The following is a 23786-nucleotide window of genomic DNA, read 5'->3' as shown; positions in this document are numbered from 1 at the left end:
CTTTTTTTTATGGCTGAGCAATATTCCATTGTATATAAATACCACATCTTCTTTATCCATTCTCGTGTCGATGGGCATTTAAGCACATCTTGGCTATTGTAAATAGTGCTGCAGTGAACACTGGGATGCATTGCCACTCCTTCCTTCATAACTTTTAGCCCGTTATGAAATGACTATTCATAGCTTTGTGTGTTCACACGTATATATGTTTCTCTTCCTGTTATAAAACAAGACCAAGAAGGATGGAGATGTTGTAGGTCTTGCTCTTCTAAGCATCTGTTTGTTGAATGAATAAATGAATCTCCAATGTGTGTTGAACTTTTGGAAATAGTAGGACTCGTTCAGAATCAGTTTTGGCGCACAAAGTGAGTAAGATTAATACTGTCATTGGAGAGGCACGGAACAAGGTAAAAGCAGTGGAGAAACTGGCGTAAAAGCTTTGATTTTTCACACGTGACTCAAACTGGTTTCAAGGTAGTTTCCAACAAAAATGTTCAGTAATATTTGAACAGTGCCTTTATGGTTGAATTCTGTGTCACTTTGGTTGGATACTTTGTCATGTTCATTTGCTAGTGTACATTTGTCATGGTTTTTAGAAATGGCAGTAAAATGTATATACAGTGAAATGCACTCATCTTAGGTATGCAATTCAAGGAGTTTTAACAAATGAATGTACCACATGTGCCTAATACCCCAGTCAAGATATAGAATATTTCCTGTGCTCCAGAAAGTTCCCTGTCACCTTCCTCCATATAATTCCCACTCCCAAAAAACAACTACTGTTCTAATTTAGATCACCACGGATTGATTAGTTTGCCTCCTCTTCAACTTTATATAAATGGAATTATGCGTGTCTGTTGTATTTGGTTTCTTTTATTCAGCATGGTTTTTAGGTTCACCCATGATGTTGCTTATAACTGTAGTTCATTCCATTTTATCGCCACCTAATATTCCATTATATGAATATCCACAGTTTGTCGATACTCTATTGATGTACATTTTGATGGGTTCCAGTTTTGGGCTATTCAGAATGCTTCGATGAGTATTCTCGTAAAGTATTCTTACAGATCAGGTTTCCTTTGATCTTGAGGAAATACTTAGGAGTGTGGGGATATTTCTGGGTCATAGGTCATGTGTATCTTTAATCTTAAAAGAAACTTCCAGTAACGTAAGAGAGTTCCAATTAGCCATATCCAGTCAGTCTTTTTTAAATTTAGCTCTTCTGGTGGGTGTATAATGGTATCTCATGTCTTTTTTTTTTTTTTTTTTTTTGCGGTACGCAGGCCTCTCACTCTTGTGGCCTCTCCCGTTGCGGAGCACAGGCTCCGGACGCGCAGGCTCAGCGGCCATGGCTCATGGGCCCAGCCGCTCCACGGCATGTGGGATCTTCCCGGACCGGGGCACGAACCCGTGTCCCCTGCATCGGCAGGCGGACTCTCAACCACTGCGCCACCAGGGAAGCCCTCATGTCTTTTTTTTAAAGTATCATTTGCATTAAGTAAAATTCACCCATTGAGTGTAGTTCAGCAGGTTTTTTTGACAAATGCATGCAATCATGAAACACCACCCCAATCCAGAGATAGGACAATTCTGTCGGCCCCCCAGAATTCTCCCGTGTCCCTTTGTAGTCAAATCCACGCCACCCTCAACCTAGATCTATTTTCTTTCCCTATTTTGTGCCTTTGCCTAGCCCTGACTTACCAAGAAGTGTATGCAGTGTTTTTTTTTTAATGCAGTGTATTTTTTAAAAATTTTGTCATTGTCATAAATGATATAGTTTTAAAAGTGAAGTCATTTCTACAAAGTTTATAATGAAAAACAACAGTCCTTTGCCAGTTCCTCTTGGTTTCTGATTCCATTTTCAGCTCCTTCAGCCAATTTTGTGATATATGCCTTTTTCATTTCTAAATAACTATGCTTCTATTACTTGCTATTTCCATTTTTATATTTATTTATACACTGCTCTTTATGGAAGGTAAGGATTTTGTTCTCTTATACTCCTCACCAAGCACACATATACCTATTTGTCCCTAATGGAGCTCTCCCAGTATAGATATATCATAATTTTTTGTTTGTTTGTTTATTTATTTATTTTTTTTTTTGCGGTACGCGGGCCTCTCACTGTTGTGGCCTCTCCCGTTGTGGAGCGCAGGCTCAGCGGCCATGACTCACGAGCCCAGCTGCTCCGCGGGATGTGGGATCCTCCCAGACCGGGGCACGAACCTGCGTCCCCTGCATCGGCAGGCGGACTCCCAACCACTGCGCCACCAGGGAAGCCCTGTTGTTTTAAAGATAGTTATTATTTAGATTATTATGCCCGTGGGGTATAAGCAAGCAGAACCTATCCATGTACCTTGATAACATTTCCCTTCTTGAATACTAGGTTTTTCTAGAGGTGTTATTTCTTTTTTCTTGGTTCTCTGTGGACCTACCTCGATTTCATAGCCAGACTTTCTGACAGAATCATTTGCCTCCCTCTAATATGTTCAGACAGATGAGATAATTTCACAGCTCCATTTTTTTCCTTGGATTTGTTCCTCATGGAATCCTCTGTCCTCTGCCTTCAGTTTGGTCTGGATGCTCTCTGGGCCAGTTCCAGGGCTTCTTTCTGAGATGTCCATCAGCTGCATCTGGGTCAGAAAAATAGAAACTCAACAGGTATGTCAGCAGAGCTAGGGCTAATATGCATGTGTGTATAAATATAGATGAACACCTCTATGAATTTTGACTTCTCTATGCATTTTAAAAGTCATGAGTGCATGGGGATACCTTCAATTCCAACTCAGCATCACAGGGTTCATTCTAGTATTTTCGCTTTCTGTACTTGTAACCCCCTGCTGTGAGAGCAGGAAGCCGGGCTTCCACTACTTCTAATATGTTTGCATATTTGCTCAATTCCCCTGCATGTAGCCCCTCCCCCTCTTCATTACCACCTTCTCCCACATGGACGGCTTCCTCACCTCTGATAACCCGTGGCAGTCCACCCCCGCCCCAAGTCCCATGTGGATGGCCTTCTCCTCACCCCACTCAGGCTCTAACGCCCCACGTGAGCCCCACACGCTCACGTGGCTGCACACCTTGTTCTGCTTGGGCTCTGACAACCCATGCCAGCCTGGTCCCGTGTGGATCCTCCCAGCCACACCTTTGCAGATGCCTAAGTTGCCCCATCCCCCCTGATAGCTCAGGGCTCCCTTGTTCAGGATGGGAAGCAGAAGACCAAATAGGTCTCCTGACTCTGTCTCCTATTCCCGAGTGTTTTTCTTTTTTCAGTCTTCTCCTACCAAAGAAGAATACCATCCACTCATTTGCTTACACCCAGGACCTAAGTGCCCTTGAGTATTTGCCTTTCTTTCCCCAGTTAATGGCTAGTCCCAGCTAAATCACGAGCGACTCTTATCGATTCCAAATAGGTCCTCCGTCTTTGTATCTCTCCCCGTTTTCGTTGTACCTGCCCCTCTCCTCACTGGTGTCCTTTCTCCACCGTGTGTCACCTCGACAATCCATTCTTCTAGAGCAGCCAGCATGATCTTTTAAAGTGTGAGGCATGATGTCATTTAGAACCTTCCAGGGGATTCCCCTTGTGCTTAGGCTAAAACCCCAGTTCCTCCATGGTCCATGATACCTATGTGTGTGGTGCATGGTAGCATCACCAGGGGAACTTTTTAGAAGCATGGGCCCCCCCCCCCCCGAGTCCAGTTAAATCAAGAGTATTGGGGATGTGGCCCAGGCATCGGTATTTTGAATCTAATAGGCAGTCAGGACCCAGAATCATGCCTCCCTCTGACCACCTTCTTGTTGCTGTCTCCTCTTTCGTGACTGGTTCCATTTAGCTTCTCACAGTGGCCTTTCCTTGGTCACCTTATGTGACATCATGTCCCATGTTTACGAATCATTTTCTGCCATGTGCTCTCCTTGAGTGCTTCTTCCTAGCACTGTCATTCTCTGAGATCATCATATAGCTATATATATATGTATTTATTTTACATTAGAGTGTAATCTTCATGATAACTCTTGCTCTCCACTGCATCGTGGTATCTAAACTAGTGCTTGATAAATATTTGTTGAATGGTTGCATGTAGAGGGGGCAGAGAGCCGAGTAAGGGACCTGTCCTATGGGAGCCAGGAAGTGGGCAGTGGCCAGAGATGCATCTGGACAGGTGAGGTGAAATGGAGCAGGTGGTGGAGTCTTAGCTGATGGAGATGATCTGAGAAACCAGATAAAGTAAGCGACTTTGACGCTGGAATTAGAGACTCTCTGATATTTTTAAATTGGAGAGGACAGATTTTTATTCTGGAATGGGACAGTCCCAGGAAAACAGAAATGACTTTTCCTGAACCGAAGAGCAACCCTTAGCGTAGAATCACTTTTGATGTTCCACGTGGTTGCTGGAAGCTTACTTTTTGAGATGGTCATTTCACCTAATTATAAGTGAGACTAGTCCTCTGGACTCACCATCCCCCCACCATTTCCTCACTTAAGAAAGCATCTGAGAGTCTGACCGGTTCACACAACTCATTGATTGTAGCTGCTTGCTGATACGCATTCAGTAGCATACCATATTTAACTGTAATTATCTTGCTTTAAATGTTGGGATTAATTGGAAAATCATGTTCTTGCTTGTATCACAACCCTGGTTGGTAATGTGGAAATGAGCAAACCTACTCTTGAACTATTACTAATCCCTTGCGTTTAAGCTATTGAATTTATGGAGTCCTGACAGTTTATGATGAAAACTCCAGAAATAGACAGTGTTCTGCTACTACCTAATGCCAAGGAACATGAGCGTTCACTTTCGTAAAATTCAGCGTCATAATTTTGAGCCTTTAGATAGGGGTTATGCACACACCACAATTCTAGAGAAGACTTAGGAGGTTAAAAAAAAAAAGTTTTCAAAAACGACAGGTTTCGGAAGTATAATTCTGTGATGGACAGCTGTGCAAAAACATTATTGACAAAAGTACAGATAAATTCCCCTCTGAAAGTGGACCCAGTCTGTGTTGTAACATCTTGGGTTTATAGGACATAGAGAGATGAAAACTGCTTGGAAGAGACTAAAGTCTTGTTTCCCAGCTTGCCTCCCCCTCCCCAGCCCAGGATGGAGTTGAAGCCATTTATTCACGCAAAAGTCATTTTACTTTTTTAAAATAAGTTTATTTTATTTTTTATTTTTGTCTGTGTTGGGTCTCTGTTGCTGTGCGCAGGCTTTTCTAGTTGCGGTGCGCGGGCTTCTCATTGCCGTGGCTTCTCTTGTTGCGGAGCACGGGCTGTAGGTGTGCGGGCTTCATTAGTTGCGGCTAGTGGGCTCAGTAGTTGTGGCTCGCGAGCCCTTGAATGTAGGCTCAGTACCTGTGGCACACGGGCTTAGCTGTTCCGCGGCATGTAGGATCTTCCCGGACCAGGGCTCGAACCCGTGTCCCCTGCATTGGCAGGCGGATTCTTAACCACTGCGCCACCAGGGAAGTCCCGCGGAAGTCATTTTCATGTGTTAGCAGAACGAAGCAAGTGTGTATAGATGGGTGAAGACTCTTGAGGCCTGGGAGAATTGTTTGGTGTGGGTATAACTGGATCTCGCGTGCATTTTGGCATCTTAAATTGGGAGCAGTGTTTTCCTGTTCAGATATCTTTTTGTCAGCCATGGGCCTTGATGCAAACCTATAACCAGTTCACAGCATAATACCCCATTCTAACTGGTGAAAAAATAGCAAAATCCTTAACATGTGTGAATACTGACAGTTTAAAAATTTGTGAAAATATTAATAAATCCATGCTCAAAGAAGGTAAATTCAACTCTCTGCTTTAACATACCCAAAACAGATTGCGTGTCCAGTGTTGGATGGTTTTATATAGAACAAATTACAAGAGAGTTCTAGAATGCTGTTAACAGCTGCCTGAAATATTTTTTTAATTAATTTTTTTATAGAAGTGTAGTTGATTTACAATGTTGTGTTAGCTTCTGGTCTACAGCAAAGTGATTCAGTTATATATGTTCTTTTTTGTATTCTTTTCCATTATAGTTTATTACAGGATATCGGATATAGTTCCCTGTGCTATACAGTAGGATCTTGTTGTTTATCCATTCTCTATATAGTAGTTTGCTAATCCCAAACTCCCAATCCATCACTTCCCCCTCCCCCTCCCCCTTGGCAACCACAGGTCTGTTCTCTATGTCTGTGAGTCTGTTTCTGTTTCGTAGATAGGTTTATTTGTGTCGTATTTTAGATTCCACATATAACTTAGTATGATCATCTTTAGGTCCATCCATGTTAATGCATTATGGCTGAGTAGTATTCCATTGTATATATGTACCACATTTTCTTTATCCATTCATTTGTTGGTGGACATTTAGGTCGTTTCCATGTCTTGGCTATTGTAAGTAGTGCTGCTATGAACATGGGAGTGTGTGTACATTTTCCAGTTATATAATAGTTTCGTCCAGAAATAGGATGCCTAAAGTTTTCATTACAGCCTGCGTCTGCTCACTGTGTGTGTATGGCTACTTTACACATCTGGACCACGGACAACAGGGTTTACTTAAGCAAGATGACCACACTGATGCCTCATGGGCATGGGGAATGAGGAAAATTATTACAGTGAATTACCTATAGTAGGTGTTCAATAAATATGTTGTATACAATATCTGTTTATGGACAGATTAGATTAGTATACTCCCTTTACAAGATAGAGGGTGGGAAACACATGCATAGGAATATGTGTACTGATCGGAATTTTTGAAAGGAAGTTAAAGACTTAAAGCCTCGTTAAGCAAACACATAAAATCTTTTCATTGTAGGGGGTATTGTAGCATTGCCAAGAATTGTTTAAAATGTTGTTTCATTATTTATTTCAGTTTGTTTTTAGGTGTAAATATTTATGCATATAAGGTTTGCTACTCCGATTTAAAATTGTTCCAGAATATTGGTTCTTAACTTGGGAACTTGGGAGGAGGGAAGTGGGAGTAGGAGAGAAGGCGAGAGGGAGAGAATATATATAAATTATTTTAAAATATCTATTTTAATAGTATAATCTGTCGTAATAGGATAAGGTGACTTTCAGAATGTATATAAATGGATGAAAGTTCATGTTCATTTATACAAAAACATTCATTGAATGCTGGGAGGTATTAAGGTGTTGAGAGGTTGGGCTGCCTTCTGTCTTGTTTGTTTTTTTGTTGTTCTATCCTTTCTCCAAAGGAGTAGGGATGAGGCATGGTTCTAAGTGAACTTTAAATCCTTTAGTTATCAAGAGAATAAAGCTCTGAAGTAGATCTAGATTCCATCCCAGTATCCTAAGATGAGGACGTATATTGCTAATGTCTTTATATTGTCCCAGATAACAAAAGATTTTGTGTTCTCTTCTACCCTGACAGGTTGGTACAGAGGATATACCCTCCAAAATAAATCTAAAAAGGTATGGCTTATCGTTTTAGTTTGAAATCTGTGTGCTAGTTTTGTGTGGTCGTATCTGATTCCATTATCTGCTGTCTGTAGACCTAGTTTGCTTTCTCTTTGACGGCTAGTCTTTAGATTTGAAAGCAAATTCTCTGACCTTGGCCATATTTCCCACCAGCCAACTCAAGGATAAAGGCCGGAGGTGAATTTGACACCCCGGGTAGGGCCTCTGCGGACTTCTTGCTACTGGTTCCCTCAAGCTGAGCCGTAGGGTCACACAGGGACATTGCTCTGTTTTGCGGGGGGACGTGGGCTTCTCCCTTTATCCTTTAGTTCCAGTGCTGAAATCTCAGAACCAGAGGGTCTCCCCATTTCCACTTGACTCTTTCCTTTATTAAAAAATGGTTAAACCAGAATAGTAGTTTTCAAACTGAAATCAGTAGAGTGGGTTATGACCAACATTTTCTTTAAAAACAACACTGAAAAATAGAGAATAGAATGCGACGGTAAGTAGTGTTTCAGGAAACTTTCGTGTTAGGTATATATTTTACAGTATTTTATGGATTTTTCATTATATTTTATGATAGTAGTGCTGGGTTGCTGTCTCATCACGGGCAAAGAGCTTGAAAAATACTGACCCTCGTGGGTTCCTTTTGGCAGTGCCCAAACTGCTAATCATCAGGCTATAGAAAATCTGTGAGTTAGGTTAATACCCCCTCAGTGTATTTTAGGTCAGGTCAGCACTTTTCCTGTGACACTGCACGTTGGGACAGCATAGCCTGTCAGCACTTTTCTTTTGAAAAGAACAAAGTGGATAGGGTCGTACTATTTCACAGTTAGTTCACATGCAAAATAGTGAATTGGGAGGGGTGAGAGGAACATTTCAGAATTTATCAACAGCTAAGTAAAAAAAACAAAAACAAAAAAACCCCTCACAAATCCACAGGTTTAACTCTTCAGTTGTGGCACAGTACAGAAGTGATGGTAGCACACAGTCTCAAAAGAGCTACGGGCCCAGAAGAACACTTTCCCACAAGGTATAGGGCCATCTAAAACCAGGACTGTCCTGGACTTCCCTGGTGGTCCAATGGTTAAGGCTCTGTGCTTCCAGTGCAGCAGGCTTGGGTTCGATTTCTGGTCAGGGAGCTAAGATCCCATGTGCTGCGTGGTACACCCAAAAAACCCCCCAAAACAGGACAGTCCTACTCAAGCTTTCTATGTTGTTGACTCTCAGATAGCACTCAGTATTTGCACATGTGTGTGTACACACACAGTTTACTAACTGTGACAGGTTACTAATCTACCAAAATAAAGGCGTATTTGCTTTTAATGCAGGTATCAACTCCCACAATTTTGATCCTTTTATCCCTCCCCAAATCCTGATGCTGAATTTTTCTACCCACAGTTAGATGCTTGTGTCCCATGTCTTCATTTTCAGCTTAATTATAATGAAAACAATGATAAATTATTTGATTAAATGAATAATCTCTTGCTGACTTTAGTTTCCCCAAGCTTTCATATAAGGACCTAAGATAGCAGACGTGCTGGCGTGAATGAGAGCATGACAGGACCAAAGCAGAAGACCTTTTCTTCTGGGATGCTTGTTCACTAGAGAACCTCGTTTACAGCCACCTCTGCTTCTTGGTTTGGGTTTAACCGTATAGTGTTTATTTTACTCATAATTATGGAGGTGGTAGTTATTTTTCAAAGCATGAATAGAGTGAACAATTTTGAAGTTCTCAATTTCTTCAGGAGCAGCAATACTTAATGTCGCTTAATTACCAATCCTTTAAAAAAAAAGTGAATTTTAAAACATAAACAAAAATCCACTCTCAGAAAAGATCATCTGAACTTTAAGATCCAAGGGAATTTTTTAACTGGTGAATGTGAATTGTGTTGAAACAAGGCCCCAGACCACAGTTTTCCCTTTCAGAGAGTCTACAGTCTGTAAGAATCTTTTCGGAACATCTCTAAGGTATCCTGTGATACATCAGAACCCATCTGTTGTCTGCTTTGGAAAGTGGGTGGATGGGGTGCTTCACTAAGATCTAAATGACAAGGTCTCGGTGTGTTTTAAAGTTTTTTGAAACCCTTTTAAACTTCCAATCTCACTCTCGAAAAGAATTATTTCAGTAAGAGCTTTTCTTAGTTCTTGATAGCTAAACTTTGTAGTTCAGTGAAATAATAGTACAAACAAGGGCCATGCATTTCCTTGTTGACTTATAAGTTGAAATATCTTTGTAGTAGGAAAAACAGGGAATTCCAAGTCAGCTGTCATGAATTATGCTCAACTTTGACACCCCTTCATTAGGGAATCCAGCCTAGTTGAAATGCTATTCCTTATGCTATTTCCTTGTTTGCCAGGCTTTAGGGGAAGAGCTATTTGAAAAGCCTATTGTTTTAATGGAAATTTTTGGTGTTATTTACAAGCAGACCTAACCGGTTAGAGTGGTGATAAAACATGCTAGTGGTTTTACAAATGGAAGAAGCCAAGAGCTTTGCAGAAACTGATTATTGATCCTGGCAGGATTATGGAATTCTAGATAAGGGCAATATCTGGAAAATCATTAGTTCATTTTTTTCCCCCCCTCAAGTGGGTAGGTTGCATTGGTATAGCACAAGCAAAACTGAGAGATAGGCTGTGAATCAGAAATATATTACCTAGGTTTATTCTGGCTTTCTGTGTGTCAGAATGGTGTAGGAAAGGGCCTACAGCCCTTTACCAGATTTACCAGAGCAATTAAATGGCTGTAAGTGGACCTATGTTATCATGGAAAGATGATGCCTGCAAGTAACAGAGTGAAAATACAACAACATAGATACTCTCTTAATGTGAAAATCATGTCTGTATACCCAGTATAAATTATCTGCTTAGACATCATAAAATAAGCCACTTGTATTACGAATGTTTCAATTTTGGATTTCTCCCAGTTATTGGGAGACCAGTCATCAGATTATAGATGTTTGAAACCGTTAATTGGTCCTTTATTTTGATTTGAAAAATCTTCTGCCAGGATATTGCTTGGGACCAGCGGTGTTACATCTTATTTTAACCTGCAAATACGGCTCCTGATAACTTCTATTTTAGTGGTTTCGACGCTCCACCTTTTTATGATTTCTGGACAGCTTTTTTATTGTAGTAAAATATACTTGATAAAAAAATTACTACGTTAACTCTTTTAAAATGGCCAGTGCAGGGGTATTAAGTACGTTCACATTGTTGTGCAAACATACCAGATCCAACTCTAGAACTTTTTCATGATCCCAAACTGAAACTCTGTACCCACTAAATGCAAACTTCCCCTTCCTCCCTCCTCCAGCCCCTGTTAACCCCCGTTCTACTTCTGTCCCTATGAATTTGACTCCTCTAGGTCCTTCATACAAGTGAGATCAGACAGTAATTGTCCTCTCGTGTCTGGCTCATTTCACTCAGCATCCTGTCATCAAGGTGAGCGATGGGCATCCAAGCCTGGTTCTCCACAAAGATCGTCGTAAGATCGTCGTCAACAAAACATTTACCTCAACCTAGCGGATAGAAGAAACACCCAAGGTTTCTTAGGCATCCTTAGGACAGATCTGGAGCTTTGGAACCCCGTTAATCTGGCCCAGAAGGAATTACACACACATTGAATTTTTGTTTGTATTTAACTCTTTGATTGGTTTTCCAAAATCACTCTGAATCCTGTCCCTATAATGAAAGAGGTCGGTGTTACCTTGTCTCTACGTGTGTTCTGGGTCTTCATGAGTCACAAGATTGGGATAATGCTTTCTCACTCACATGCCCCACACCTGCCCGTTTCTGAACGTGAGGAAGGGCGGGTATGCCTGTGCTTTTTTTTTTGGTTCTTCCTGCCTGGTGGGAAAGGATGGCCATTTTGCTTCTGACTCGAGCAGTGGCAGGATCTACCTTGTCATCACCAATGCTGGGAGCAGCATAGTCTCCAATTTTCTTGCTGTTTCCTGTTTTACTGGCAAAGGATTAAAAGAGAGAAAGGAGAGAATTGCTCAGATAAACATAGCACATAAAACTAGACGCAAGACCAACCGGGGTTGAAATGCACTAGTTTTCTGGCTCTGAATGGATTAAGGATCACTGGGTACGCACGCATCCCTGACCCAGCCTCCCAGGGAGTGAGCCATCCCTCTCCCATCCTGTGGTCAGTCTCCCCTGACGTTGGGTGTCCACGTGGTCGCACATCTACAGGCTCAGGGCTATGAGCAGTTGAGCCAATGGGGCCTGTTGAACAGCTTCTTCTGCTTCTCCCGGTCTGGCCTGAGAAGTACCATAAAACAGGGACCAGCAGTGCTTTTCTAGATGGCAGTGTCTCTGTTTATTGATGAGCATATCATGCGGTTGAATAACAGAAGCTTTCGGCTTTTAAGAAAACTCACATCCATGGCTTGCTTCCTGTTGGTTAGATGCAATCTTCAGTTCTGCAGTTTTTACCCACCACTTTACAGTGTTTCTCTTAGGTCTTTCTGGGCTTAGTTTCCCCAGGGGCAATGTCACAATACCATCGACGAATTGCCTCTTAGGGACATAGAATGGAGAGCAATTTGAGACTGGAAAGTGCTAAAAATAACCAGATAACAAGTCCTAATTGATTCCATGCATTTTGTTTAAGTGAAAGTGCTGAGGGGAATGACTCTAGAAAATCACTATAATTTTATGGGCCAGTAAGTACATAGCCCTCCATCTCACTAATTATATGAAACCCTTTAAGGGAAGCATATCATGGCATGTAGGACCTGGAGGGGTTTTAAGATCTCACTATTAAACACTTTACCATTATGGCAGCTCTGAGCTGACCCGGGCATGTATGCCTGGTCATTTACAGAGCATTTATTTTATGCTCTCTGAACCCGAGGATTAATTTATACCTTTTCAGTGTTTCAGGCTTGCTTTCATTTAGGTAGGCAGGGGATGTAATTGATGTCCCGCAACCTTGACTGCAAACTGTAGCTGTTATCCAGGCGTCCTTTCCCCTCCCCCACTCATCCTTGCTGCTGTCTGTGCTCCTTACTTTGGGCTGAGATTTTTACGGCCACGTAACCCAAGTTCTTCTCTCCGTAGGGTATTTTTCCTGAAACATATATCCATTTGAAAGAGGCCACTGTAGAAGACCGTGGGTAAGTTCTAATGTAGGAAGACGCCTACCAGGTGAGGAAGATGTAAAGTATCCTTATAGATTTTATGAAGTCAGAAAATACCATTTTGTGCATTATTGTCTCAGCTCATCAATTCCACTTCTCGGATGAAAGGGAAATGAATAAAAACTGTTTCCTGACATCTTTCCTTCTTCTGTCTTCTGTTTCGATACTTATTCCTTCCACAGAACAGTAAAGACAGATAATGAATGGAGAGGGCCTTTACTTTCCTCTTGCACTGGCTGCTCACTGATCGCGTGCACGTGTGTGTGTGCGTGCGCGCGTGAGTGTGCACGTACACGAATATTTGGTGCTCTTTGGCCCTTGAGACCTGAGAGTCGCCTGTTTGGGAACCTTGGGGGGTGATAGGTGAGCATACAACACCCTGCACTATTCAGCTCTGAACCTTGGACGAGTCAGTGCACCTGGGGCTTTCCCCCTGCAAATCAGAGAAAACAAACCCGTCCCCACGTAGGTCATGAACTTGATATGAAATTATGAACTAACTAATGTGTGCGAATGCGCTCTGCAGAGAAAATCCACTGAGCTGGTGAGCCAGCGGGCAGGAGAGTTAAGGAGGGAATAAAGAGAGCCTGGAGCAGGAATCCCAGGGCCGTTAGAGAGTGTGGAGTGGGTCACACAGGCTCTGTGGCTAACAGCGGCAGAGAACATTCTCAGCCATAAGTCCTGCACCCTCGTTTTATAGACGAGAGATGGAGACGTGCCCAAATTCACACATAATCAGGGCTGAAAAACAGTTGTCTTGCCCTCCTGGAGAATCTTCTTTCTGATTCCTAGGCAGCCTCCAGGGTCACTTACAGCCACGTTGGTGGAAGGGCAGGGTTGGGGGCATATTCCCAACCAACTAATGTTGCCAGGTAAAATGCAGGATGCCCAGTTAAATTTGAAATTCAGATAACAAGTAATTTTTTGCATGCACGTCTCAGATATTTCCCGAGACATACTTACGCTTAAAAATTATTTTAATCTATCTGAAATCCAAACCTAACGGGGTGTCTTGTATTCTTATTTACGCCTGGCAGTCCCACCACTAATCCCCATTTGTTTGCCTGCTTTTGCTCTCTCCTTGTCTCCTTTTGCTAATCATAAAAATACCAGACGGGATTTATGTGCATGAGTGTCAGGTTTGCCTTGTTAAAAGTCTGCTTTAAGTGAGGATTTGGGCATATGTACGTTTTCTGTGCAGTGAGACAGCAGATGAGAAACAAACCTAGTACCACTGCAGAAGAGGGTCCCACCTCAGTCCCACAGCAGGTCCTGTGTGAGGCTCCAAGCCCCAGGACCCTTGTGCCATGAACACTTCTCCACCCACCCACCCTCCCTAGTGAAATGGCTGCTTGGCAGAACAAGCGAAAGTACTGGATTTGGGCTTCCATCCCTGGCAATTGCTGTAGCCAGCCTGGTTGGTATTTGAAGCTCCTGTAAAGATCCAGAATGGGGAGATAGAGGCTGGGCTCTATACCCATTCATTTCGAGAAATCGGGGTGTGTTAAGCTCTTTCTCTTTTCTCAGCTGCTTGATGTGGTAAAAATTCTCTACCCAAACCTTCCCTAAATGGACAAGGTTTTTTTTTGGTTGAAGCCCAGCCAGCCCATTCCCATCTTTGAGTTGTGGGGATCATGACCTCCATCCAGAAAAGCCACGGTGATCCACCCCGAGTGAAGGGAGCATCTTTCTGTTCTCTTTAGGCAGCACGAGACTGTGATTCCCGGGGAGCTCCCACTGGTACAGGAGCTCACCTCGACACTGCGGGAATGGGCCGTCATCTGGCGCAAGCTCTACGTGGTGAGTTTGCCCCTGGTGCTTGGAGCCTGTGGCATTATTCCTGGGCCCTCAGCCCATCTGTTCTGCTGCAAGGGATCGGCCACTCATTAGCTCTCTGTATGGAGTGGGTGTATCTTACCCGGACAGCGCAATGGCTGATAACCAGCAGATTCCCACTTTCGCCATGTAGAGCGGTTGATGATGTGGGTGGTGGAGGAGGTGGGCATAATCATTAGGTCAGTATTTTCCCAACTCGCATGCTGATTGTAAAGTTATAAGGATAGTAGGAGCTGCAAACACATCGTCCCTACTAAGTGCCAGGAACTATTAATGCTCATAACACTCCTATAAAGTAGCTGTAATTATTACCAGTTTATCAATGGGGAAATTGAGGGACCTGCTCTTAGCCTCTGTGTGTATCCCAGTGAATAGACATTTGTCACTGTTTCAGTGCTCAGCCCCATGAGGGCTCCTATGAGGGTGCACTCTCTACCTTCTGTGTACCTTACCGATGCTGGAACATGAATCATATTAAACCATGCTCTGAAGAGTCTTCTTTTTGAGGCCAACTCATAGTACTGTTTCTCGCAGCAATGGTTTGACCTTAGGATGCTAATAAGATATGCCAGGTCAGTGGGAAATGACCCAGGAACCAGCACATGCTCTCCCTGATAAACCATAATCACAAGTTTTGTGTGTGGGTTTACAGTCAAGGCAAGGTAAATCTAGCACTTAACAATATTATCAGTCTGAGAACACCTGGGGCAGCCATCTTGCAGGAGGCCAAGAACCTTGAGTCTGACGGCAGCAAGCCTGCACCCATGTCCACTTTAGGAAGCTCCTTTCTCAGGCACTGTGAATGCATAGACACTGTTTTCTAAAGTTTCCTCTTTCCTGGAGACCTTGTGGGTAGGCATCATGAGGTCTTGCCTTCTGTAGGCATCTTCCAGGCTTCCATGGCTGACTAAGAATTCCTAGGAATGTACTGATATATTCCCCGGCCCAATGTGTGAATGAGATCAGTCAGGACTCGACTCAATGCCTGGGAGCCGGTCTCTTTCCTTATGTGGCTTAGTTCGTCCAAGTTTTTTTCAGTCATATATTGATTCTACATTTTAACTCTCAAAAGCCGATCTTACTAAGTAACTGGGAGCACGTCACTCTAGACCCTTGTACTAAAAACAGGAATCGAAACTCATTCTACCATAACTTCTAGCAGTTAGTATAAGATCATTTCCCAGGGCTTTGGTTTCCCAGGGTGGAGCACAGCAATAGAAATCACCAACCCCTTCTGTGGAAAAGCACGTGATTTTTCTCCGCCTGCCCATCCTTCAAGGCCCCCGCTGAAGTCCTTTTTTCTTCATAATGTGTCTCCGAACACACCAATCCATAATGTTTCCTTCTGGACTATGGGAGCACTTCCTCCTGAACCAATCATCTGGCCCCTGGGGCACAGTGCCTTGTAATGCAAGTGATCTTTTGATCTCTTTATGTTTCATCGAGGAGAGAGCTAACCTGTAAATTCTTAACTCACAAGCTGGGGAGAGATGCTGTTTTAAGCCCTTTGCCTACATCGATCTCCTTCTATTGAAAGCACTCTCTGGTTCCGGTTAATCGATTGGTTAGTGGTGGATGTAACAAGGTTGATGGATGGGTGAGTTCCTCAACATAGTCTTTCTGGAAATTGACGAGTGGTGAAAAACGTATTAGCTAATAAGTACTGGGAAATGAGATTTTTACAGCTGTAATCTACAAGAGTGGAGAGCAGGAATGAGCTAGAGTTTTCTTCTTGCTAAAACACAACTCTTGGGCTTAGTTCATGATCTGTGTCTAGTACGTGTCCACAGATAATTGTGCCAAGTCTGCTATTGACTAGGAATGAGAAATAAGTGAGCCAGGGAGGAAGAAATATGATTCCTGTATTTGTGTTTCCAAAATCTTTTAAGCTCTGGTTGAGGATTTCCTATGTGGAAGTTCCACTATTTAATAGCAGAATTGAGTTCTAAGTTAAAAAAAAAAAAAAGAAAATTCCACCCTCCTCTCGGGGGGGGGGGGGGCAGCACATTTCCCATCTTAATCTTGACATCTCATAAAATAATTATTTTGTTGTTGTGAGTTATTTTTTAGATGTCTTATAGCTGCTATTGGTTGACTAGAAGGTATTCATTGTGGGGATGTTAATCAGTTGATAGGGCTGAGAATCTGCTCCTTCTTTTGATAGCATGCTCACCCATTCAGAAATGATCCATTTCAAATGGAAATCTTGGCTTTCTTTTTTCTGTCCCTTCCTAAAGCATTGACAGTTCACTTCAGGCAGAATTTCTGAAATGGCTTTCTCAAAAATCTGTATGGCAAAGTAGCCAGTCTTGGGGCTTCCCTGGTGGTCCAGCGGGTAAGACTCCATGCTCCCAATCCAGGGGACCCAGGTTTGACCCTTGGTCAGGGAACTAGATCCCGCGTGCCGCAACTAAGAGCCTACGTGCTGCAAATAAACATGCTGCAATGAAGATCCTGCATGCTGCAACTAAGACCCGGCGCAGCCTAGATAAATAAATAAATATTATATTAAAAAAAGTAACAAGCCTTAAATATTATGATTCACTGGGAAAAAAGTTAAGGGAACCCAGATCTGTAGGTTTCAATCACCGCCCCCCCGCCCCGAGACATGCGTGTGTACACGCACACATTTTTAAAAAAAATAAATTTATTTAATTTATTTATTTTTGACTGCACTGGGTCTTTGTTGCTGCGCGCGAGCTTTCTCTAGTTGCGGCGAGAGGGGGCTGTTCTTCCTTGTGGTGAGCGGGCTTCTCATTGCGGTGGCTTCTCTTGCTGCGGAGCATGGGTTCTAGGCACACGGGCTTCGGTAGTTGTGGCGCATGGGCTCAGTAGTTGTGGTGAGCGGACTCAGTAGCTGTGGCTCACGGGCTCTAGAGCGCAGGCTCAGTAGTTGTGGCGCATGGGCTGAGTTGCTCTGCAAGCGGCATGTGAGATCTTCCCGGACCAGGGCTCATACCCGTGTCCCCTGCATTGGCAGGCAGATTGTTAACCACTGCGCCACCAGGGAGGCCCCACACAAGCATTTTTATTGGTGTTTGCTTTCTGACTCTGTGTAAGTTCCTTCAGTCTGTGTAAAGATGAATACAGGTTTTCCTAATCTACATCAGTACTTTTATCTCTCACGCATTTTCTCCCACAGATTATGAAACCAGGTATTGTGTTTGGTGTCTTTAAAGACATCTTAGAGCCTCCGCCTTTCTCTACAACACATTTCTTAGTTCTCTTCTTATCAGTCTCAGTTCATGAGAAATTTAGGAGGTAGGTACAGAGTCCTAAGTGAGAAGAAAATACAATCCACTAACCAGGTTAAACCCAGCCATGTAGACACAGGTAATTATTCTAGAAGGGAAAGATATTTGTATAGCTGTGATTTCTTTTTAGCAGTCATACCATAACCTTGTGAAATTACCATAAATATGTTTTAAAGCGGGGATGTGGCGGCCATGCCAAGGAGAGAGGAACCCACCCATCCAGAGTAGAAAGAAGAAATGGTAATTCCCGCACGTTCCTTTTTTCTCTTTGTTATATTAGTATTATTTATGAATTTATTATCTTTCCTGTATGCTTTGGAGAAGAAGCAAGCTGTAGGGGACAGACAGGGGACTAGAAATTAGGAAGCATGGTTTCTCATCCAGGCCCTGCCCTAACTGACTCTGGTTTTGGACGAAGTGCTTGAAGTCTCCAAGTGTCTGCTGGATTGTACCCATCTGTTAAAATGATGCAAAATCTGCCTTGTTTACTCCATAGCGTTGTGAGTGTATAAAAAGAAATCATCTGGGACATCCAGAAGGACCTAAAGGACCTGTGACATCTGGCCGCTAGGCTGTAGAAACTTAAAACTGCAGTGTGATTAACCACGAGCCTTTAGTTTTCATCCCTATACATGGAGCACAGTCTGCTCTTATCTTCCTAAGTATGTGAATCTGGGCTCCCAGAATCAAAGCCCAAGCTTGGTTTAATGCTTGCAAGATGAGTCCTTGAACAAATAAAATTAACTATCGTAGTGTGAAAAAAAAAAAAATAGAAATCATTGCGCAGGCAGACCCTCAAGGACTCTGCAAACGTGAGCATGAGAGTCTTGATGTCTTAGCTGGAAACAGTCGCCACCCTGGATGTCCGTCCTCCCTCGGGGCAGCCTGGCTCGCCGTAGCTCTGGCCAGACTGGGAGACTCTGAAGCTCCCTTCCCTGTTCCCCCTTATCCAAGGTCACTTCCTTTGTCTTGTGTGTGGTCTTAGGCGGAGAGGCCTTGAGCACTCAGTAGCTAGTCTATGTGTTTCTCCCCGTAGATAGTGAGCATCCTTAGCTTAGGTTCCAGTCCAAGAGACAGGGATCATTCCAGAAAGGAAAAGGGAAGCACGCAGATGCTGCCTGCAAATGCACCGCAGTTTCTGACGAACTTTGCCTGCACTGCTGATCCTGCATTGGAACCTATTTACCGGGCGTTTTCAGTGCTTGATCAGGAAAGGAGGGAACGCTGTGAAGGAGGACGTGGTTGCCTGGTGAAATGGCAAAACCGGGGGCATTGGGGTCAGACAGGCGGCTGGTTCTTAAATTCTGACTTGCTGGGAATTCCCTGGCAGTCCAGAGATTAGGACTCCACGCTTTTACTGCTGAGGGCCCGGGTTCAATCCCTGGTCGGGGAACTAAGATCCCATAGGCTGCGCCGTGTGGCCAAAAAAAAAAAAAAAATTCTCACTTGCTCCTTTACTTGGTATGCGCTTTTATATTCAGAAAAAAATAACAAACCCAGTCATAGTTAGTGCAAACAAACCCAGGCAGGAAGAACACAGATTCTGCAGGCAGGGATTTTGGTTCAGGATGTGCCACTAGAGGATTTTACAGCCCACACAAGTCCTTTGACCTCCTGAGTTTTCCTTTCCTGGGCTTCAGTGGTAATTATATATTACACATGCCTTGCAGATTTGCTGTAGAATTCAATAAGATAATCTGTGTCACATTCCTGGGACAGTGCCTGCACATCGTCAAAATGTGACAGCCCCTGACTCTCCCCTTGCTACATTGCTTCAGGAAAGAGCTGATTCATGTTGAAAAGTGTTAGGAGAACTAGATCCACATGGAATTTTGCCCTGAGCTCGTTTAAGGGTGTGCCTGCTACCTACCCGGTGGGCTCCCTTCCAGCCCTAGAGTCACTGAGCTACGCTAGGTGGCTAGTTTTAAAGTATTCCATTCATTCTTTCCTGCTGCCTCTCAGGACCTTGCGGGTTTCCCCAGCCGTGAAAAGTAGATCCAGTGAGCTGAACTTGGCTTCTTTTCCTTCTTCCCTGCCATGTGAGTTGCCTCAGCTAGAAGGGGGGACCCCTATGCATTGATTTCTACACGATGGTTGGATGTCATATCTAAGTTTACCTTTCCAGTGACAACCCAGTTATACTTTTTGAATATGCACAGATCTGCACCCCACATCATACTTATCCTATTTTCTCAACTAAAACTCAGGTCTTGAAAACTGACAAGTTGGAGTATATTTGTGGGGACGTCGGGACAAGACTTTTTGGAAGAGGAGCTGTCCCAGGAATTCTGAGGTGTTTGGTCATCATAAACATACTCTCTAATGCCTCACCCTGAGATTAAGTGCAGTGCTGTTTCCCACCTTCCAGTGGGCGAAATGGTTTGGCGAGGTTTGGTCAGCCAGGCTGTTTTGTTCATACAAGTTCGGCAGAATGAACCTGATCCGATTTTCTTATGGAAAAGAGATTGCAGAAGAGCCTGGTGGTGGAAGGTGGTTAATACATCTTGTTGAATCAAGTGAACTTAATTGCTAAAATGCAGTTCGTTGAAAGGATTGATCTCCTCTCATTGAAAATTTACCAGCAAAATAGAACCTAGGGCTGGCCTGCAGTCCTGTAAAAATCTAGAGCAGAGAAAGTGCCTGTCACCAAGGCGGGGGTGGGGAGACTTGCCGGACACACCATGAATTGCCCTTTCATCCCATCTTTGCATATCCAGGCAGATTAAAGCTACTCAGGTCTAATCTTTTTGAACTGGTGGTTATTACTGGCTGCTGGAGGATATGCTCTGAAGTGTAATTAAGCTGATCTCAAGGTTGAAGCCGGGCGTCTGATCGCTTATTACTAAGGACAGAAAATTCCCATAGAAAGCTTCGTCCTGGTGTCAGGGCATTTCAGCTGTGAGTTGCAAGCCCTGCTTTGATGCATGGCTCTCAGGAGAGGCAGGAGGAGATGGGGCGATGGCCAGAACAGGGCAGAGGTGGCGCTTTGGGTGTTTTTCCAGTTTTGCTTTCCTCTGACTTTGGTGCCGGGCTTCCAGGATTTCCTGCACTACTTCCAGAGGCGAAAACTGTCTTTTACCAGAATCTTTTCTTTAAAAATCGAGCGTTTGCTAGTCAGGCCAAGCCTTTAGCTGACAGAAAAAGCACTAAGATGGATGGATGGGAAGAGAGGCTGGGCCCCTGCGGATTCATGTCCTCCCAGAGCTAAGGGTCAGCGCAGCACAGGACACAGAAAGACCAAGACACCAACCATCCCGGTTCCCGGAAGGTCCAGATACTCAGAAAAGACATGAGATTCATTTCGAAGAGCTATATACGGGGGAAATTTGATATAGAGCCACCACACTGTGTGAGTACATCAGGACCGAGACGGTCCGAGTCAGATATATTTAATCAGGAAGTTGCTTGGAGGAGTAATTGAATTTAATGTCTCAGCCATAGACTTGAAGACGCTTATCCTTGGGAATGGATCTCATTGCTGGTCCCCCGATTTTACAGATGGGCATATCCCAGAGGGAATAATTTGCTCAAAGTCACTTAGCCAAGTTAGTGATGGAATTAGAGATAGAGACCAAGTCCCCTGTACTTTCAGCAAAGAAGGTTTACAGTGGAAGAGGAGAGGTTGGTGGACAGAGGAAATACTGATTCTTTTTCAGAGGGAGAGGTGGGGTGGAGGCCCAGAGAAAGAGGCTTTTGACTCTGGTCCGCATTCTTTGGGAAAGAAAGTGAAGAATAGAACCCAGGTTTTCTGACACCCAGTGGGGTGGTACCAATTGTCTCAGTGGCCCTCAGAATTTCTAAATGACTCAAAGGATGGCTTCAGTATTTCTACCGCTATTGAAGATAAAGCTGTTTCTTTTCTTCTTGTCCCTTTTTTCTTCTCTTTAGAAATTCTTAAAAAAAAAAAAAAAAAAAGACACCCAGAATAGAAATGTAAAAAGTGAGACCTCAAAGATCGTCAGGTAGAAAAGAGGGATAACTTCTAAGCAAATACAGGAGTATCCTTACTGTCTAGTTAGAAGAATATTTAGATTTCTCTATTTTGTGTAGCTATTCCTCAAACCGAAACCAGAGTGTTATTTTATTATTATTATTATTTTTTGCGGTACGTGGGCCTCTCACTGTTGTGGCCTCTCCTGTTGCGGAGCGCAGGCTCAGCGGCCATAGCTCACGGGCCCAGCCGCTCCACGGCATGTGGGATCTTCCTGGACTGGGGCACGAACCCGTGTCCCCTGCATCGGCAGGCAGACTCTCAACCACTGTGCCACCGGGGAAGCCCCAGAGTGTTATTTTAAGTTCAAGCGGTCACAGTTTGTTTTTCGGTCGCTCCTGTGTCCCAGGCTTATTCTGCGGAGAGGATCAAAGAAATTATTAAATACATTCCTTGCCCTCCTGAATTCTGTGACAATGGCTGCTAGTATAAAAAGACTGAGATTAGTGGAGGCTAGAGACAGGAGAAAAGGCACTCTGTAATGGGCAGGCTTGGGTGTAACAGGGAGGAAAGATGGAGACCTGAGTCCTTGGCTTCTGGTGTTGATGGGGAGAGCTTGATTTTCTCCTCACCTGTCCTCATTTGCTTCCCCAGGAACCCAGAAAGTGTCAGGGGCCAGCTACTGCATAGAACATCCACGTAGAACAATCTTAGGAATGTGGCAACAAAATCTGTTTCCTTAAAGTAAATGGAAAAGTCGCTTCCTTTGGTGTGTTCCAGCGTGTCTACTCACAATTAATTTGGCAAAGTGAACCAGAAAAGAATGACCATCTTCATCCTTCTTGGGGGGGAACTCTTGGCCAAGCAGGCTGATATAGACAGGCAGTAATTAAATTGCTTTGAATAGTGTGTCATATAACTGAGACCAAGGACTTGTGAATATATGCCCCAAACAAAGCGCTGTCTCATAGTGGATCCCCTGAGTCTCAGAGCCCTTTCCTTACCATATTATGAGACCTCATATCTTAATTAAAATGAGAAAACATTGAAAAAAAACTAACTAGGAGTAGAAAAATAGATTGCAAGAAGAAAAAAAGATCCCTAAAGTTTCATGGGCTTAATTTCTCAGTTAGAAAGACAATGAGTTGGAAACATTTTATATGGAATTGAATGAACAAACACAGGGTCGTTTTACCTTTGCTTTTAAAAGTCTCATTTATGTTTTTCTAAAGACTGGCTGATGAGAAAGAGGCAATTCAGAAAATGCTAAAAGCATAAAATGTAGGCGGTTTCAGAATTTTCATCAGCTTGCGCGTTCTGTGTTTTTCAGATCAATGGTATTAGCAGAGCCTATTGCAATCGCAGATAAATGAGTTCTTCCTCTCTTTCTTCTGTGTTCTCATAGAACCTTGAACTTCTTGTAGGGCTCTTACCACATCTGCTAATCCCATTGATGTCTTCACTGTCCCCACTTAGGCTGAGGGCTCTTCACTCCACATTTACTGGTTCTTCACGAGTATCTTGGATATTTTCAGCCCTGATTCTAGTCGATAACATGACCCAGGTGTCTGTACCTGGGATTGCTGTACCTAATTTTCCCTATCATTTTAGAAGTGTATGGTTATACAAATATATCATGACTCTTCACCTATAAATAAAAAAGAAGTGGTCTCATAGTATATAGGGGGTGATGGTATATATTTGTGTATCAAAAGGAATGCACAGAACAGTTTTTCCTGACTGTTCTATCTCAAGTGGCCTCCTTCCCCTAGGTACACCCTATCATATTGCCCTATTTCCTTCTTGCACTTTTTATAATCTGAAATTATCCTGCGTGTGTATACATAAATATTATATACATATAATGTATGTAATATATATGATATTGATATATTTATATTTACTATATAATTTAAATATATTTACATATATGTATATAAAAGTTTACTTATTTATTGCTGCATTCTCCTTCTGGAATGTGCAGGAACTTTATTTCCAGCACGTGGTAAATGCTTATTGCCTTTTTTTTTCTTTTTTTTAATGAATGAATCCTTTAGGTAGAACCAGGGTCATAATGGCATGGATATCAAGTATTAGACTCAATATGACTGAGGCACAAATAATTAGCTGGTTGTAAGTTAATTTTAGTTCAGTTACAGGAAGTTCTTACTGAAGCCCAGAATAATGGTTTCATTATTCCAGGTCTAACAGTTTCCGGATGG

General features: G+C 43.1%; 1 protein-coding gene across 1 annotated transcript in view; it reads left to right on the top strand.

The window, feature by feature from the left end:
• Window positions 1–23786, top strand: part of DOCK5 (dedicator of cytokinesis 5) — a 224045-nt gene that overhangs the window by 78361 nt on the left and 121898 nt on the right. The window contains exons 3-5 of the mRNA XM_079927762.1: window positions 7368–7408; window positions 12464–12519; window positions 14247–14421. Of these exons, the coding sequence (XP_079783888.1) occupies window positions 7368–7408; window positions 12464–12519; window positions 14247–14421 (272 nt within the window). The remainder of the gene's footprint in view (window positions 1–7367; window positions 7409–12463; window positions 12520–14246; window positions 14422–23786) is intronic.

The sequence above is a fragment of the Stenella coeruleoalba genome (assembly GCF_951394435.1).
Source record: "Stenella coeruleoalba genome assembly, chromosome: 7".
In the NCBI taxonomy this organism is placed as follows: domain Eukaryota; kingdom Metazoa; phylum Chordata; class Mammalia; order Artiodactyla; family Delphinidae; genus Stenella; species Stenella coeruleoalba.
The sequence above is the reverse complement of the archived record's forward strand: the minus strand, read 5'-3'. Positions and strand labels throughout refer to the sequence as shown.